General features: G+C 47.5%; 1 protein-coding gene across 2 annotated transcripts; it reads right to left on the reverse strand.

The window, feature by feature from the left end:
• Nucleotides 1-240: 240 nt before the first annotated feature.
• On the reverse strand, nucleotides 241-18,665 carry frem1a (Fras1 related extracellular matrix 1a). 2 transcript variants are annotated; one of them, XM_062449016.1, is made up of 37 exons: nucleotides 18,389-18,624; nucleotides 12,435-12,843; nucleotides 11,794-11,888; nucleotides 11,304-11,614; nucleotides 10,864-11,060; nucleotides 10,368-10,691; nucleotides 10,166-10,274; nucleotides 9,946-10,077; nucleotides 9,491-9,835; nucleotides 9,158-9,300; nucleotides 8,861-9,057; nucleotides 8,676-8,766; nucleotides 8,410-8,577; nucleotides 8,070-8,278; nucleotides 7,847-7,940; nucleotides 7,460-7,712; nucleotides 7,051-7,242; nucleotides 6,709-6,894; nucleotides 6,265-6,461; nucleotides 5,914-6,139; nucleotides 5,551-5,695; nucleotides 5,215-5,356; nucleotides 4,828-5,023; nucleotides 4,420-4,684; nucleotides 3,835-4,252; nucleotides 3,477-3,678; nucleotides 3,139-3,283; nucleotides 2,859-2,988; nucleotides 2,518-2,590; nucleotides 2,264-2,413; nucleotides 1,965-2,176; nucleotides 1,827-1,874; nucleotides 1,529-1,717; nucleotides 1,183-1,335; nucleotides 975-1,090; nucleotides 811-896; nucleotides 241-696 (listed from the first exon to the last, which is right to left on the reverse strand). In XM_062449016.1, exons 2-37 carry the CDS (start codon nucleotides 12,675-12,677, stop codon nucleotides 494-496), a joined length of 6,585 nt encoding a protein of 2,194 aa, XP_062305000.1. In that variant the 5' UTR covers nucleotides 12,678-12,843; nucleotides 18,389-18,624; the 3' UTR covers nucleotides 241-493. The 2 variants fall into 2 exon arrangements, 1 of the variants encoding a protein (XP_062305000.1); XR_009928239.1 differs by lacking the exons at nucleotides 241-696; nucleotides 811-896; nucleotides 975-1,090; ... (16 more) ...; nucleotides 6,709-6,894; nucleotides 7,051-7,242 and having other exon boundaries at nucleotides 7,575-7,712; nucleotides 8,075-8,278; nucleotides 18,389-18,665.
• Between the last annotated feature and the right edge of the window lie 628 nt (nucleotides 18,666-19,293).

Raw genomic sequence — 19,293 nt, forward strand, 5'->3', positions numbered from 1 at the left:
AGCTCAGGTTTGTGCTATAGACCAGCCTCTCAATCCTGGTCCTCGGGACCCCCTGTTCTGTCTGTTTAGATGTTTTCTTGCTCCTGATTCACATGAAGGGTTGTTATCAAGCAGTGCAAAACGGCCCATTCATTTCAGTGTGTTGGTAGCAAGAAAACATCTAAAACATGCAGGACAGTGGGCCTTGAGGACCAGGGTTGGAGGACACAGCAAACGATTGTGTGGAACACACTTGGAAAACAAGATTACACATGTATTACATAACTTATTAACATTAAGACGACCAATGCAGCCGTACCAAACGAGTAAGGATAAATAAAGCATATTGGTCGCAAGCATTGCCCGTTTAAGCATTTCAAGATAGCATATTTGCCAAACGTGAAGAGGGGCATACAACGTAGCTAAGTACAGTTGCTGGTGACAATGTACCTCCTCTCAGGATATAGTCTGTGTTCTGTTGAGAAAGTGCTTCTTATTGTCCACCCTCACCAGCTCACAGCTTGGTGTAACACACGTAGTGATGAGCCCTGCCTGTTTCACAGTCTCTGATTTGCCACTTGGCTCTCTTCCACACCAGGGCACACTTCTTACTGCTCTTCTTCTTAGATCTGGGTGGGGTCTTCCTCCAGTTGGTGTAGCTGACGGGCTCTCCTCCCACCCACTCCCACCGCCCGCGGCTCTCCCTGTCGTGCAGACCTGTGGTGTGGAAACGACAGGCAGACACCAACACCATGATCCAACAGCCAATTGTATTGAAAAACGCACGGTCACTTTGACCTGGACAGTTTCGTTTCAGGAGGGTTTTTTTACCTATCCAAAATGGTTTCCTTCCACTGAAATCCCACAGCCAGTCCAGATCAGCCTTGGAGAGAACACTAACAAGATTGGATCGGTGGCTGTTGCAAAAAAAAAAATATATATATTTACACAATGTAAAGCCAATGAAAATCTGAATCTATGTCCTGCTGTCTCACCTCTCCCTGCATGCTCTGGCAGCAGCGGACCATGAGGATCTGCGTTTGGCGCTCTGGAAGTAGCAGTAGCCGCTGTGATAGCTCCAGCCTGCAGGGCAGGACTGAGCGCTGACCATCTGGGATCGGACAAGGGGAAAAGAGCCACGTGAAATACTGTCTCGCCCATAATGATGGTTTTATATCTGGAGAAAACAAAAAAACGTCTGACCTCATCTGTGGGTGTCCATGGTCTCCAGGAGACCCCGTTGCAGCGAGTGAGCTGGCGGGTGGTCTGGTTGAGGAGCAGCAGGCCCATCAACTCAGGACTGCAGGGCTGAGGGCTGGAGCTGCCCCGAGGGCTGGAGCTGCCCCGAGGGCTCTTCTAGAGAGAGAAGAACACACGTTAGTGTTTCCAACGCTTCAAAGTTCTGACTTCCTGCTAGGTTCTGAGTCTCCAGTGTGGCTGAACTCACACTTGCTGCATGGTCTAGGCTTACATAACTCACTGGTCATTCTGCTTTTGACAACAGAAATGGCATTGAGTGATTCATAATGAATCCTCACTATTGACTCACTTTCCCAGTGGGCTGAGCAGATTTTCCATTCCTGATAACCTTTATTTGAGGGACAGGTGCATGGTTAGAGTTGGGCACTGCTTGTTGTGGCTGTTGCTGCCCCCTGCTGGTGACTTGCACGTTCACTTTTCGACCCTTCCTGGACAGCGATGTTTCATCCTCCACTTGAAGTGACATGATCCCATGGTACTGCAGTCAGAGAGACCGCGAAGAAACGGACAGTTAGCAGTTTCTTGGCGGCCACTCAGCTAAGATACTTCAGGTTAAATGTGCCTGTAAAGTATCAACATCAACTCACAGTGTACACAGTGTCCGTCCCGTTGCGATGAACTGACGATGGTCTAATCTGAGAGAATTAAGAAACACATTCATGAAGATAAAACTGTCATATCGCCCTTACCTGACAAAGCATACATTGAATATGGAGGCAACATACAGTGTTTCTGTTGCCTGTGGCTCTGAGTCTCTTCTTGGACTCGATGGGCTCTGGCTGTGACATGCCGTCACCCCGGGTCAGGGTCTCCAGGACCAGGCTATCGAGGGGCAGGGTCTCCAGCTGGATGGAGCCATGCTGGGGGTAGGGCCCATCCTGAGCCTCTTGCCCTCCCAGACTGGGCCCGACGGGAGCCTCCGCCTGCCGACACCGTCCTTTGGAACAGAAAAAGAGACGGCCGTGTCGGTCTCAGTCTCGGTTCGAACACGAACTGCATTGGCAAAGACGAGAGATTCCTTTACCTTTCCCAAAGTCCTTGATGGTGATTTTGGCTTTGGAGATGTGGCCCAGAACTGTGCCTTCAGGAGACTCTAGTGTCACATCAAACGTCTCCTCTGCCTCCTCCAGATGATCCTGAACCACCTCAATCTGCCAGCTCCTTCTGGACACTCCTAGAAAGAGAGAGACAGAGAGAGAGAGACTGTCAATCCCCCTATCTAGGTTATTGAAAACACAGCATTTTTATACATATACTGTATGTTTTATGATGGTGTACCAGGATCAAACTGGATTAAGCTGGAGGGGCTCAATAGGAAATCTTTTCCAGAAGTTGCTGAGATCTCACTCACCTAGGTAAATGAAAAAGGTAGTTATTAGCACCAGAATTTGCAACAGTGACTGTGTAAAACTCCCTACTTTTTTGGGTCCCCCCCCCTTCCTGCCATACACCCACACCCATCTCTCCTCTGTGCAGAAAATCAAGTTGCTGGCAACAAGATAGTATGAATCAATCCTCTTTTAAGGTTGTCTCATTCACTGGGCCTGGGTTATCAGGCCAGCTAGGTTCTTCTTCTTAGTTACATGGTTACAGAGACATGAGCAGAGAGACCAGACAACCTTGATGGTGACGTATGAGGATTCCTCTGTGTTGCCGCTACGCAGGATGTCAAGGGAAACGGATCCTTGACCCTCACAGACGCAGTACTCAGACCCAGACAGCTCAACACGAGACCAGCGCAACTCCAGTCTGATGAGGGCACACAAACACAAAACACAGTGTGACAGGTTTCCTCTTTCACCGTTCATTACTGTCAAAAAAGAAACGTCTCGTCATTCAGATGTTTTTAGCAGATTCAGTTGACTTGTTTAGTGGTTGCCATGGTGCTGGCGCACTCACGTGTGGGAGGGTCCGGTGTTTCCCAGAGGATCTGACACTCTGAACTCCAGACTGTCAGACAGGGCTTCCTGCGTTGGATCAATCACATAGACGATGACCCTCCTGCTCAGGTCCCTCTGAGAGAAATGCTGCCGGACAAATCCTCCTGCAGAAAGAGCAGTGGTTGTTATTCTGGGTTACTTTCATGCGACGAGTAGGACACCATTGGGAATGGCTATAACTCACTTGGTACAGCATTTGACTGTCAATCAAGAAGTAACAAGGTTTAAATCCCCCCAGTTCGTCGCTTTGGATAAAAGTCTCTGCCAAATGAGTACATTGTACCTCCAGTTGCCCACCTGTGCTAGTGTTCTCCAGGTAGCCAAAGTAGGGCGCTCGGAGGATGTGGAAGGTGATGTCTTCCTCTCGCGAGTGGGCGTCCTGTGCCCTCAGCTCCCGGGACGTCAGGAAGATCCCGTAACGGTGGCCGGGTAGAAGCTCTGCCCTCCACAGTGTCTGGAGCTGCTTGATCTCAGGAGCAGAGCTGTCCAACGACTTAATCTGGAACACACACACACACCTCCCTTTTGATAACACAATAATGACCACATTACAGCCCTTTGATCAAATAGTTACCATTTTAGGAAAATATTCACTGTCTTATTATACAATCAATCCCTGGTAGCGCCCTGCGTGCTGCAACAAACGTTAACCTGCCTGAATGGTGAAGAAGACAGGCTCTGTGTGCACTTTCCCCTCCAGCAGAAAGCCCCTGTCCGTGCTATCACAAGCAGAGAAGGCAAAGCGGTCTATCTGCGCCTGTCCGCCATCGTGCTTATAAACCACATCCAGCTCCTCCAAGTCTTTCTGAGTGAAGTTGGACTTGGCGGAGAGCGGGGTGCCAGCGAGGAGCAGGTGTCCGTACTGTGGGGCCTGGGTCAGGAGGAAGTAGAGGTGGCTGGGCGAGGTGTCGGGGTCGGACAGGGCCAGGACGTCGGGGGTCACAGCCATGGAGGAACCCTGAGGGATGTTCAGTCCGCTGTTACGAGACAGGGAAGGCAGGACACGGTCCACCATCTCCACGGCGATCTCCAGGGTGCCAGTGCGGGAGGCCTTTCCGTTGGTGACGACAAACCTGGCAAAAGTAGACCGGACAGGAAGATCAATTCACAGCTGCGAGGGGCTTTTTGTTGGACATTTCTGCTCAGCTACTTTAAAGCATTCGTTGTTAGCTTCTTTCCATTCGTTTATTTTTATATATATATATATAACTGGTAAGCTGGTTCAGAAGGGTTGCTTTACTGGAAAGTCTCCACAGGTGAAGTGGCTCTGTTGTCATGGACGTAACCCAGGAGGTTGGCAGCAATGTCCATCTGGCTGAACGTGTGCACGGCCAGCCCAGGGTTTCTGATGCACTCCACATGGCCGTGAGAGGGGACTCTGGTGATGGTGTAAACCAGCTCCTCTGGGCTGTTTGAACCATCCGTCGCTGACAGGACGTCGGTTGTCAGAACGACACGGTCTCCTCGACTGACTTTAACAGGTTTCACAAAGAGGGCGATGTTACCTGGGAAACAAAAGATCATTTAGAACCCTTCGATGGGTATAGGACTGTTTTCGTCGAAGCATGCCAAGTAGGTTCTGATTCACATGTGCAAGATAATGCCGTTGCGAGGTCATGTAAAATGGTTCATGCGCAGCGTCAAATACCTTTCTCCATATCCTTGATGGAGATCAGGAAGTGCTGAGCAGGTGAGCGATTCTTCCCATCCAGCAGGTGAAAGACAAAGAAGTCCTGACTGCTGGTCCCCAGGGGCCCTGTGTGCAGGTACCTCAGCTGGTTCATATCAACTGTCTCCTGGTTGCAGCTCTCCCCGGCACTTAAAGTCACCCAGTCACTGCCCGTCTGAGAGGACAAGAGACATTCAATAACACAAGCAGCCTGCCTTGTTCGATGAATGGGTTGACAGTTACCATCTACTGTAGAGCTACAAATATTTTACAATTGAACTGTCGTGATATAGATTCTGATCACAGAAACATGTACAGGGAATAGCTATGATTTTTTTTTTTAAGTAACGTTATAAACACACTGACCTTGATCTGAAGAAGCCCCTGGGTGGGGACAGTCTCAAACACGTACATGATTTCCGGAGAGGGAGTGTCTCTGTCTTTAGAGAGGAGGATAGCGCTGGATATCAGTCTGGCCTCCCCAGCTTCCACCTCCAGACCAGTATTTCTATCATTCACACAACATTGCACATGCTGATTACACGAAACATCCCATTTTGTTTGATTTGTCAAGGCTCTGAAAGATCTATTCATCCCCTATATGTCTTTGTCTTGGAATGTTAAGTGAACATTGTCACATATCGTTGGTGTTTTAGCATCATGTCTCCAAGTAACCAGTGTCAACAATCCGGACGCTGTTACCTGATCACTTGTGGTTCCTCATCATTGACAGGAAGCACTCTGACCATCACCCTCCTCTGGAGACTGTGTTTCCCATCGCTCAGCTGGAGGGTGAAACTGTCCTCCATGTTCTCAGTGTCATCGTGCTTGTACATCAGAGCCATACCTGCAGGTAAACAAGCAGGGTCCTGCAGTTGTACACGGACACGACAGGCGATGTACCCAAGAACTTAGCTACGGTTTCTGCTATCGTATCTCGCCTTCCTATTACAACACAATAACAGGTGATAGACTCAGGTGTCTGACCATTCCTCTGACATTATCGTTAAACTTCCAAGGTCGAATGACAGAAGCAGACGTTATAGCCCCTCCCAGTGAGCGTACCGTTCCTCAGGTCCGACATGGTGAAGTCCTGCACCACCACCCCTGCGGCGCTGCGGCGCTGGGCCGACCTCGCCGCGGGCGGGGCTCCGTGGCCGAGGGCATGGCTCATGACAGCCCCGTGCCTGGGAGGCTGCACCACGCTGAACAGCAGCTCGTTCTTAGGGACGTCCAGGTCCGACGCATTTATCAAAGTAGGGTCCAGCTCCTTCACCTGGCCCTCGTTCACCTTCCACATAAACACGTACATGTGTTACATATACAGTAGGATATTTTGAGAACTGTCACGTGTAACTCCACCTTTAAAGGATACTTTGGTTGTTTGGATGGTTGATATTGATTGGTGGGACTCACGGTGATGTTCCTAGCGATAAACTCAGGGACCTCGTCATTGGTGGGGCTGACGATGATGTAGAAGGGAACGTGGGCGGAGTCGTGCTTGCCGTCAGACACGCAGAGCATCATCTGGTCAGCGGTGGGCTCCATCCTCTGGTGTCTGGACTGCACATAGTTCACATGGCCGTTCAGGAGGTCCCTGTAGGAGAAGGAGGCTGTGGAGCCACCAGCAGGGAACGGGTTAATGAGGGAAAGTTCCATGTACATCTACACGTGTCCACATGTGGGATAAGCACCTTGCCAGGATGAAGTGAGGCGTGACGGATGAGGGGGGAATGTTTAAAGGTGTTTCTATTTTGTCAAGTCACGTGTGACACTACACCAAGGACATTTATAGACCGTGAGGTGACAGTGAGGTGTCAAAGCGTATTCATGTCGAAAGCCATTTTGACGGCCGCTCACCAATGCTTATGCCCAAGTTGCTTTTCTCAAAGCCGGGACTGGGCAGGGTGTTTTCGATGTAGCCAAACTGAGGAGGAGAGACCAGGCTGACCACCAGCTCTTCCAGACTGGTGTCTTTATCCGAGGCGCTGAGATGGGCCAGGGTGACGGGGGCTGAACCACCTTCATCCACCACGAACACATCCCCTGAGGAGGAGACACGGACATCATCCACATGGCTGATCATGTAGAAAGCGAGAGAGAGCCCAGCTTTTGACTGAAACTGTCAACTGAGCTTGCGAGAATCCCACAGTTGTCCCAATTTATGTATTTTTTTTATGAAAAAACGTTTATGTAAATTACCGGTAATAATGGAAGGTGGCTGATTGTCCACAGGATACACTGTGACTTTGAGGTCGTAAACAGGCAGGCTCTGCTTGAGGTCGGTCGGAACATCTCCTCTGTTCTTGCAGCAGAAAGAATGATTGTCCACCTCTCCGTCAGATATTATGAAGGTAATGGTGTCATGACGGGGAAGTAGTCCAATTTCATTACCTAGACACACAGATCACAGCATGCTCACAACTGGGCTATCAGTCAACATTTAGATCAGTGTAATGCAATTATGTCATTTAATGTATCTTTTCTGGACAAGTTCACATAATGCAAACTCACATACGGCAAACTCAGTCTCAATGCTGGCTATCAGGTATATCTATGGACTTTTGTAAAGGTCATCATGTGATTACAGACGAGCGATTTGAAACTATACCGGTGTGTTTATAGGTGATCACTCCAGCGATGATATCTTCCTGATGGAAGTGATCCACCACAACGCTGTTTTTGCGGACCACTCCGTGGTAAGGCTGACGCGCAATCAGGTAGGTCAGACCGTTGTCGTCACTGTCCGTGTCTGTGGCATAAATGTACTCTGCTGTGATGATAACGTCTTGTCCCTCTGCGCAGCCGAGATCTGGTTTCAAGCCAGGCATGACAACTGGCAACTCGTCATTTACTGGTTCCACCTGTGGGTAAGAATACCGTTTCATCCACAAACTCACTACTGAAATGACGAATAAGCCTCAATGGGAGAGGGATGTTAGAAAATGTAAATGAACATGTGACAAGAGTGTCACAAGCCGTTGTAAAAGGAACCTACATCGACGTGCAAAACAAAGCCGATAGCATTGGTGCCGTCAGTAGCTGTGAACTCAATGTCGTCTCCCACAGTCTCAGAGCTGTCGTGACGATACCTGCGAGGAACGAGAGACGGCTCAGTTCTTACAGTCGGCGTAGTCGACACAGGTAATGCTGTCCACTCAAACGTGTGTTTTCGAAGTGAAAGTGAGTTGCGCGGGCTAGGAAATGTTCCTGTATCTGACCTAACTTTTAGGGTTTTCAGATGCTGGAGGGTGAAGGCTTGCCCAGGGGCCATGGGGAAGCCGTCCAGCGAGAGCGCTCCGTGCTGGGGCTGCTTTCTCAGTTCCACCCTTAAGGACTCCTCCAGGGAGTCCCGGTCCGCCAGCCAGAGGTGCTCCGAGCCCAGCGGGCTCTCCTCTCCCTCCTTCACAGCCAGGGGACTCAGGATCACCTGGTGGAGATGGAGGACATGCAGTCACGGCACACCTCAACGTAAACACAACCTGCTAGGGTGGATTCCAGTTATAGAGGTTTGTTTCTAACTTTCATGACGTCAGCTGGAGATTCTCTGTGATTGTGTACCTCTGGAGCCAGGTTATCAACAGGCATCACAGTGATGTTGAAACATATGCCGGTGACCGTGCCTCCTTGCTGATTGGTGACAGAAAGTATCATCTGGATGTGCTGAGCGTATGGGCCGATGTCCAGGACGGGAGGCATGTACGCTACTTTCAAAAAGTTGACTGCATGCTAGAGACGAAGAACGCCATTAGTGATTGAATTCTTCAAAACCATTTGTATGGTTTTGAAACTTGCGAGGGAAAGTCATGGACTAAATGTAAGCTCACCTGTGTGAACAACCTGAGCACAGGAGCGTTGGAATCTTTGGTGAATTTGGGGACGCTGTCCACGAGGAACAGTCTTCCTGCGTCGGGATTCCTGAGCGACAAAAACACATTCAGGCTATTAAAACGAACTGAAACGAGTCATCCCTGTTTTCCCTGATCCACACCGATGGAGAATGAAGCCCGACCTGGAGGAGCCGGTGTAGAAGGGAGGACTGGTGACCGTGAACGTGAGCTCACTGTCGGGAGACTCCACGTCCACGAAGTGGAGCTGCTTTTTAGTCAGGTGGACAACCTCTGTCTCCTTGACGACCAGACAACGGGACACACCAGGAACCTCTTTAGGGGGCTGGTCAGGCACTGGGTTGATGTGCACCAGAATAACCTGTACAGGAGGAGAAAGCGTTACATTTAAGTGACTCGATTGCGTCACTAAACCGACTTTGTGGAGGTCTGTTGACTGCGGCGTGACTGGGTGAACTCACCTGGGGCTCTGAGAGGTTGGGCGGGTCATGGAAGTCGGAGAGCACCACCTCAAAAGAGTCGTGGAACACTTCGCCCCCAAGATGTCGGTAGTAGACCACCGAGTGGAACAGGTCCTTTTGCAGGAAACGGTGGACAGGGAAGCCTGGAGGGAGAAGCGATTAGGATGCTACAACCATGACTGGGGTAATAATGCACAATGCATATCTACCTTTTAAGCGGTCACCACAAATAGTGGGTCACCGACAAAAACGGAACCAGAGGTTTCTATTCAAAACAGCTTCACTAATACTCTCCTCCTGCCTCCTGGTGAGGGTGTCACAGGAAACAATTACCTGTGAGGCCTGGACCAGGAAGCTTCATGATCTCCCCAGCCTGCGGCGGACGGGTGATGTTGTAGAGGATGTAGTCGTCGCTGGAGTCCATGTCCGAGGCCTGGAGCACCGCTCCCCGGAGCAGGGCCGTCTGGCCCTCCGACAGCTCCAGCAGCATGTTGGTGGTGAGGAAGGGCGGGCTGTCGTCCTTCGGGAGGATGTTGATGGGGAACTTGTGCCTGGTCTGGTGGCGCCCGTCGGTGATGCGGAAGACGATGAAGTCCTTCGTGGTGTCGCTGTCGTCGTGGTGATAGCGCACCGCGCCAGCTCGGATGTCGTCGATGGTGAACATGAAGCCCTTGCCACCTAGAAGTTACACACACACACACACACTACTATGGTGTCGGGTGGAATCGACTGAAATGGCATGTAAATACTCCGGCGGTAGCAGGAGAGCTGCAGAGTTGTGGGGTTACCTCGCAAGGTCAGCCTTCCGTGCTGTAGCCCGTCCACTGTAATGATGCGCACAGCCCTCAAGTTGTCATTGTCTACAATCTGGAGCTGGTCCCAGGTGATTGGACGAGATTGGCCCTCCAAAAGACTAAGACCTGAGAGACCAATGAAAGATGCTAAATAGACACCAGCTAAATGCTAACTTGTTACTTATGTGCAGTCTTGAATTCAACTGTCACCTACCCATGTTCCAGGACACCCTGGGTGCATTGGTGTCTGCCGTCCTCACTGACATGTGAACCACGATTGGTGGGCTTTTTTCAAAGAAGAAATCATAAACTTCAAATTCTACCTGTGCGGAGAGATTGGAACTGATGACTGTATGAATTTACAGGCAAGATTTGGACACCAGACCTCCGAGTTGGTTACCTGTCTCGGTCGTTACCTCGTAGTTCCTGCGCTGCGTGTGAGAGGAGTTGGGCGGCTGGTAGCAGATGAGCATGTCGTTGAGGTCCAGCCAGGTGAAGGAGGAGACGGGCTTGGTGTGGTCAGACAGGTGGGTGATGAAGCCCTCGGCCGGGGGCCTGGTGACGTTGAACACCAGGAGCTGCTTCGGCGTCTCCCCGTCTTCTGCGTCCACGGTGGCGGTGGAGAGGGGGGTGAGGATGAACTGGTCCACCTCCAGGATGAACATGGACATGAACGCTGGCTTGGGGGGCTGGTTGGGAATGGCGCCCGATATCAAGACGGGGATCCAGGCACGCTCTGACTGCACTCACATACATAGACAGACACAAACACACATGTAGGCACAGACCCAGTACAGGCACACACACACAAACTAGAAAATAATATCAAAGTGCTTCTGTTATGATTAGCCTCGATGGTCATTGTCATTTTTTTTTATTTTGTGTGCATGATAACACTTGAAGATCTTATACCTGGTATATGCTTCCACTCCTGCTGTCAGTGAGATCCAGCCTGATGGTGATGTAATCGATGTCAGGGGATGGGGGGTCTATGTGCTGGTACCTCAGGCCCATGACCAGGAACTCATCACACGTAACCTTGGTGACCTTCACCAGCTTTAGTCCCTTCAAGCAGTCATCCGCCTTACACTTAGCTCTGGCTTTATTGTCTGAAGGAGAATGGATACAGATTGAGCTTGTTGAATAACCACCTGAGAAAGAATATTAGCCATATTGAAACCAATGTTTTAATACAGTATACCCCAGTTGAATCTTGAATTGAAACTCGTCAGTCCGTGTTGCATCTCATTCTTTAACATCTAACATCTCTTCATGGGTCATACCAACTCAGCCAAATTTGTGAATGGGGTTCATAAAAGAATTTATCCGGTGACTTTCTACTAAGACTGTACCATGTTGCTGGTGCAGAGTGATAAAGCTCTCAGGCTCGTCTCCTCTGATGGACGGCAGGTCAGGCTCTCCAGTCACCAGCTGACCGTGTCCTGGGAGGTGCGACTCGTGGCTGGTCACACGGACGCTGCACTCCAGGCTGGTTTGCTTCTCGTAGTTGAAAGACACGGTGTTCCCATCCAGAATGTTGGACAGGCCGTAGAATTCCGGGACTTGCAGGGATTTGGGCCCCAGCTTGATGATGTTGCAGTCGGGTTCCATGATGACCACATGGAGGGAGAACACTTCGACGTGCGTCTCCGACACGGTGAATCTGATTCAAACGAATTAACAGGAAGTTTGTGTGTGCTGCTGCTTTCAACAGACACTAACGTTTTTACAGGGAAAAAACACGGAGGAGTTCTTGGTTCAAATGAGTCTACCCATGTAGTAAACAATCAAAATAAGTACTTGACTAGTGTTGGTGAAACAGCATGAGGCCAATAACAGTACCTGTACAGTCGAAGCTTGACAGTGTCCTCCTTTAATATGGGACAGCCATTATGAACGTACTTAACTTCATCAGCCAGATAATGGCAGTCAAAGACCTGTAATTGGACAAATAAGACCATTGACGTCTTCATATCTCCACAGGGCCCATGTAACTCAAAATGTGTACATGTCCCTGAATTGGAGTTTATTTGAATCCTGAGTTTCCACTGCTATGAGCTCACTAGAGTGGCAGCCTATGTAACTCCAAGGCTGGCAGAAGTTAAGATGTGCACAAACAATGGCTGTCTTCTGACAGCCATTGTTTCTGCAACCATTCTTCCAGATGATCTGTCAGCACATCTTCATTACACCAGTGTTTTCCTGCAGGCTCCCATGGCTCAAAGCTCGTACACAGAAAGGTCTAACTCTACATCTGCCATCACTTCACTGATCTCTCAGATAAAACAGGAAGGGGTTTTACCACAATACAAAAGGGGAAAGCTTCATTTATAAACCGGAATAGAGCAAGTCATTTCTTTTTTGTTGTTGTTGCATTTTCTCATATATTTTCGAGGTAAATGTACAAACCAATATAGAATTGCCTATCCTACGATCAGGATGTGTGTGTGTGTTTTGTCAGTAAGATCAGGGTTTCATATGACCTGTGGCGAGAGTGTCCCCACTCGCTGTGTGATTGGCTCATTCAGGACCACCTCCACCTTGCACGCGTCCTTCTTATTGGGGATAAGGAACTGGAGGTCCCCCTCCTGGAGGGAGGCTGACCGGCCCCTCTTCACTCTCAGACCCAGGTTGGTCTTCACAAGCGACCCCTGGGATGGTTGAACCAGTCCCACAAGCAGCCATGATAGCAACGTCCATCCTGGTGTTCCTCTGAGAACCACCATCACTGAATCAGCAGAGGACCTCCCTGGGCTGCTTCATGAGTTGGGTCCCAATGGGAGGGTGGATGTTGAAAAGATCAGATGGTTCTTCTGTTGTTTATCTTTGCAGGTTGTTGTTTGGAGTGGAGTGGTTTGACTGGAGTTCCCTGTATCTCTGTTTGTGCAGGAGCTGAAAAAGAATAATTTAAAATGTAATTATATCAACTAGTATATACTTGAATATACACTACCTCCAGCACAAACAAGTACAGAATTGACTATAGGTTACTGGGATGGCTTGGCAATAAAACACATTTGTAACATAAAAATATTCTGCCAATATATTCCAACTGTATTCTAGTCCTGCTATCTTTAGTAAGTGCACAGGCTTTCCAGGGTTTCTTGTTTCTGAGAAGGTACAGAAGGGTTATTTCTGAGGCAGTAATCTAGCCCCTCATCTCACGCTGTCCTATGGAGACATTGTGATCTTAACCGTTTGGCTTTAAGTCAGTGTCTCTGACAGTGTCTAACAGGCCTCTTTCATTATCTGTATGAGAATTCACAACCTCAGTATTCACTGGTGTACATTTCATCAATATGTGTCCATATGTGGTAATGCAGTAATCTGCAAATGGTATCACCCAGAATGTATACAAGCTTGAAGTAGAAAAACAAGGGAAAGAGTTCACCGAGGATATTAAGAGTAGATTAATATCACACTGAGCCATGGGTCAAATTTCTCTCCCTCTTGTCATGATGGCGACACATCTGGAAGTGGCTGAGCCGTCCAGGCTTGTCTTTGTTTACTCATTCCTTCTTCAGCCTCTGCTCCCCCCTCAGCAGAGCGCCCTCTGCTCACCACCCCCCCACATCAACCTCTATTCACCCCTCAGTGGAGGCTCTCTGTCTACCTCCCACAGTCCCTACTCACCCCTCATCTTTACCTCAACCTCTTATCACCCCTCACCTCTCCCTCCCTCCCTCCCTCCGACAGGGCAGTCTGTGACAACACTACCCTGAAACCTTGACACTCAAACAAGGCCTGTGTGAAAGCAGTTTTAGAGACCTTACAATTACCCTACTATGTGTAAAGGCCCCTGGCTATTGACTGATGCATAGTTTTATCAATCACTACAGCACGTGCCAAACGACACAAATACATTGTATTTTTTTGCCTTCCAAATTGTTTTTACACCATGTTTCCTGTGGTGGAAAAAACAGTGAAAAACCTCAGCGCCTGGCCACATCCACTTCTTAGCTTTGTTATCTCAGGTGTGAGCCGAAGAAAAGCTGAAAATCGAATATTCTGGAAGTAATGTATTTTCACATCAATGTTTGTAAAATTATGCTGGACTAACACTATACTGACTCCAGTCAATACACTGGATCCAGTACTGGGGTTTTTGAGAGTGTGTCACACACTCTGACAAGGTTAACCCACGACAAGGTTCACCGTTTTTGCCTTACCCAGAGCAAGCTGAAGTTTCAGAGCATTAAAAAACTATCTGGGAAAGCCAAATTATGCTATATATCCAATGTATAATATAGGCCAGTTTAAGATAAAGCCAGATAGTTTAAGTTCCATTTTAGCCTACTTATTCTGTTCTCAGATTCCCCACACTGCCCCTACCTCTCCTACCAGCATTTTCGCACATAGCCAAGTGTCTATGCAAGACCAATTCAAAGCATGACTGACAAGTGTAATCATGTGCAGCCTTTCAATTTAAAAAGCACCTTGTTGTGTAGTTAACACCGGAGGTTGGGAAGGTAACACCAGACTCTCTCGGTGGAGCCCCCTCCCCTCCTTCCAGAGATTTTGGAACTTGGCCTTAGCCTGAGGGTAGACACAGTTTGTGATAATGACACACTAGTCGTTGATCCAACCTGCTTATTTCCAGGTGCTTCTTAGTGTTTGCACATGGGCCAGTGGGTTTTTAAAGTCTGGGGGCTCCTCTTAACATACATGAACCCCAATGTAACAAAGTTAATAGCAGTAGGGAAGTTGTATTAAACATCAAATCTTACATTTAAAAATGGCAGCATCCGCATAGGGTCTGGTGTAAATCAGGGATGTAATAAATTCAAAGTCATATTGTCATCTTTGACACTGATGGGTTCGAAAGCAGTGAACATGATGTAGCCTCCTAATACCGTCACCCAGTAACCTGGTCTGTCTTCACCCCCTGGGTAAAAAGCCTAAGATTGCTGAAATTAGAGATCCTTGTATATAACAGCACACTTCACATCTACTCCATTGTCACCACGATAGATTGAACAAAAGATGTCGTAGGCTATATTAAGATGTGTTCGTCATTTGTGTGTGTGTGTTGTGGAGGTGTGTGGATTGGTTTTATTGGTACGAGGGAATTAAATTCCATAGCGCTGGGGTGGCAGTGGCACAAAGGTGTTGCTTAGGTGTTAGTGGGAGATGGCGCCAGTTTATTTATGTGTCTGAGGTGTGTAGGAAAATAGGGCTGAGATATGTCAGAAAGACAATGGGGTGCTTCCAGGACACAGACTATAGAAATCTAGACCATAGATGCTGTATGAAGCTCTTTCTAGGTAATCTACATTTGACATGTTTTGTATTCTAGGACTACATCTAGCCTGTGGCTTGGAAAGTGGCAGGAAAGCTGGGATGAAAAATCTCCCAATTTAGGTATTCAGAGGGTTACCTCAGAAGTTTCTCCTAACACACTGAAGACTCACTTCTCCTGAGATCATTTGCTAACAATTCATGTATGGGTTGGGTAAAGAAGGCTCTGGAAGAGACCATGGTCCAGCCAGACAAATGTTTTGGATTTGGCTCAGAGGCAACTTCCTCTTCTGTATGGGGGGTCTGTTTTGTAATGCTGGCCGAGGAGGTCCGAAAAGAGCGGAGGATTAGGCCTCATTACTGGAAGAAACAAAATTAACTTCCTCCCAGCGCTCACGGCAGCTTAAGACTCTAAACTTTCCCATCCCAACCATAGTCCTAATTTCGACCCCAGTCCAAACTTCTGGCATCCCTGACTATAGGTTCTCTCAACAGGACAAAGATCACTTACTCGACTCTGGGCTGAGGGCTGGGGCTGGGGTGGGATTACTGGGGTCTCCTTGTTGCATCACTGGGTTACTGAGGATCAAGCTAAAGGAGCACACACCATAAACTTTCTGAGATTGCTTGTATGTGTGAGAGTGATGGATTATGTGGATTTTGTTGCTATCTCTGAGACAGTTTAATCTTCTCTTGCCTCAGGAATGCTGATGGGCTTCGCTAATCAGTTGCTAAAATCTGACTCTGGAGTTTCATACAACTCACAGGCTCATTAACAAGAACGGTGCATGTTGGTCATACATGCTTGTTGTTGGGTTTTTGATGTGACAAGAAAACCAACATATTTCAGGATTACAGCCAAAGTAACAATCACTTAAGACAAAATGGCTTTCATTCAATGACATGTAAATTGATCCTGAACAGGATAGTCTGTTACAGCAAACTAATTCCTTCCTGATTTTGACAGAGATAAATGGCAATCCCTCAGGCACTCTGAAGTGTGCTACAACAAATTTAACTTTGTCTTTCTCGACAACTTCAAAACTATCTCCATTGTTTTGGGGGGCGAGCTGTAACAAGTCTTCACCAACCTTGACACTGATTATAAGGTTTACCTCTGTTCAAGGAGTCATTGGTCGGGTTTGGGACAAGTTCAGTGGAAGTGTTGAGAAAATAACCTTGACTTGGAACAACTTAATAATGGGGATGGGAGGAGATACTTTATAAAGTTATTGTTCATAACGTTCATCGTATCCTGTTGAAACAGATTTGTCAGGTGGAGAAAAGTGATTTAAAATTCAATTTTTATATTAATTTGGGTTGCTTCCCTGACTGAATATCCTGCCAAATTCCATCATATGTATTGTTTCCCAGACTGCCCTTTTTCAGGAAGACATCTATTAACCCCTTAGGTCAGGCCAGACCTGTCAAAAACATAGTTGTATCTGCACAGTTTCAACTACAGATCAGTCAGGAATCTCACAGTTTCTCTGTACTTCCTCCATCTACACCTCTTGGTAAAATGTCCTGACGGCCATCACCGCAGTAGAGGACACCCACGGTCTCTGCTCTGTGTCAGTCCTCAAACGTGGCTCATATCTTACATTCTTCTCTAAGACTGATGTTATCACTAAGCTACAGTTTAGCGATACTGGACCGCTTGGAACCGTATTTGGAGCTGTGGTCAAAGTAAAAAGCTTGAGTGAAAAACAAACACTTTAAGAGCTTGCTGGGTTGTGTCAGTGTCAAAACTCATTCTTAGACAAAGGAATGCCTGTTATTTGATTATGTGTGGTAGGGAAGCTGACTGGATGTGTTAAATAGCAGACCACACTACAACTTTGATCACTGACTCTCAAACCACAAAGATATTCTGATACATTTCTAATGGTCTATTACATACAGTCTCTTTAATGTCATGTTCAGTCACGACAAAGGATAGCTTTCATAGCTAAAGTTTGGCCAAACATGTAGTCCTACGGTAGTGGTCTAGATGCGCCTTTAACTACCCTCCACAGCTGGGAATGTCTGCCTGACAATCAGCTGGCTCCTCTCAACTCACACAGTCAGCAGCATGTCTCTCATCTTGTTAATCACAGGGCCTACAGCCGACAACAAGTTCCAAAAGATAGAGCTGAACAAAGGAAAAAAAAAACTGATGATACAAAAGGACACTTCTACTCTAAGTTCTACTCTAAACATCCCACAGCCAACGTTTGGCAGCCATCCAGCATATTCAAGCATGTCCCACGGTGAGAAATGAGGACTCTTTATGCAAATGATGCATCTTCTGACAGGAATCAGGGGTTACATTTACATTTAGCAGACGCTCTTATCCAGAGCAACTTACAGTAAGTACAGGGACATTCCCCCGGGGCAAGTAGGGTGAAGTGCCTTGCCCAAGGACACAATGTCAGTTGACACAGCCAGGAATCGAACCGGCGACCTTAATAGTCTGATTAATAGTCCGATTCCCTAACCGCTCAGCCATCTGACTGAGGGGTTGAGTTCTCGTTCACTGAACACTGACACAAAAAGATAACATGTGCAGTGTGTGCGTTCCTATCAACCATACACGGGTGCGGTTTTAAATGCGACCAAAATATTGAACTCAAGCTTACCATGTCACTCATATTACTTCCAATAATCTTGTCTCTGAATGATTGTAAATATACTAAATCTCACAATATAAACGTATTATCCCAAGTAAGACTTTCTTTAAATACCATGAAACAATGTCTTACTCTCTGTAAATCTCCCAAAGTTTGCAGAGAGAAGTTGTGATGTTTGTTGTTGCTTTAAAGTGGCTGTTTTCTCACGAAAGCAATACATTCTTTTGGTAGTGGTGTGTGTATTTCTGTCTGAGTGTTTTTGTGTCCTTATGCAAGAGACAGAAGGGAGAGAGAGACAGAGACAAAAGAGAGAGAAGAAAGTGTGAGAGGGGAGAGGGGGCATAATGACTTATTATGGTTTAAGATTATTCCAAGAACAAACATTTGAACGACACAAATGTCAACTTGCAAACAAATCCATAGACCTCAATGCTTTGTTTAACCCAAATGTTTGTCTCAAAAAATACGAAACCCGACCACCACCAATCCCAGTGTTTACCACTGTGGTAAAGAAACACCCTGCATTAATACTGCATAGCTAATCCTGCTGGGGGGGAAAAAAGAAATATAGGCAGACATGCCCTTACCTGATCTGTGAACAGTGTGTGTGCGCGTCTCCCTCTCTCTCTATCACGAGAGCTCTCCCAGCGTGTGCTCTTCTCCTTTCAGCGGCCAGGATCTCATTGATCAAGAACCTTGGGCACTCCTCCACAGCTAGCCCCACCCCAAAAACACACGAAAGTGAGGATGGAGGGAAAATAAGTTCTCAAAAGAAGTCGGTGGGGATGCCTGCACGCCCCCGGCAATCTAGGATCTAGGATGGGCTGAGCCGAAGAAGAGAGGCGCGCTGGAGCGGAAAGGGCAAAAAGACAAACACTGCGGTCTGAGATCAAAGGCTTCCAGAAGGGCTCCAGAGCTGGTCTGTGGTTGCGACAGCACCTTTGTTTTCAAAGCTGGAAGCGGACTAAGGTGCTTTGTTGTGTATTATGAACCTTTTAGGAACAATTACAGCAAAGACACAGCGAAGAAAAGTCTCTCGAAGCATTTTGTGTAGTTTTATCTTTGTACACATCTCGACACACTTCCTTTACCCTTGAAGAGTTGTATGTTCAAATGTCAAGGACGCTAGTGGCATAATGAGAGAGCAGTGATAACATCTGGCTCAGCGAAGGACATCTTTGTGTTTCAGGAGGCTTTTGAAGTCTGTTAGCCAACCTTATCCTGACCTATGGAAACAGGAACTGAGACCTGGGGCTATGCTCAGCTCAATGAGTGGTGAATCTTTTGACAAAATGTATAAAGTTTTAGCAATAAAATATATAGTTTTGTAAGTCTGTGACTGAAGGCCCAAGTGGTTCTTGTGCAGTCCTGTTATGTGACTGACTAAAAATGTGTGAATGCCCTCAAGTGGACTTTATTTGATATTGCATCCATAGTTTTCTGTGGATTTCCTAGGGATAATCTACCAAACTCTGTAATCCAGGGGCTAGTT

Source organism: Osmerus eperlanus, chromosome 23 (assembly GCF_963692335.1).
Source record: "Osmerus eperlanus chromosome 23, fOsmEpe2.1, whole genome shotgun sequence".
NCBI lineage: Eukaryota > Metazoa > Chordata > Actinopteri > Osmeriformes > Osmeridae > Osmerus > Osmerus eperlanus.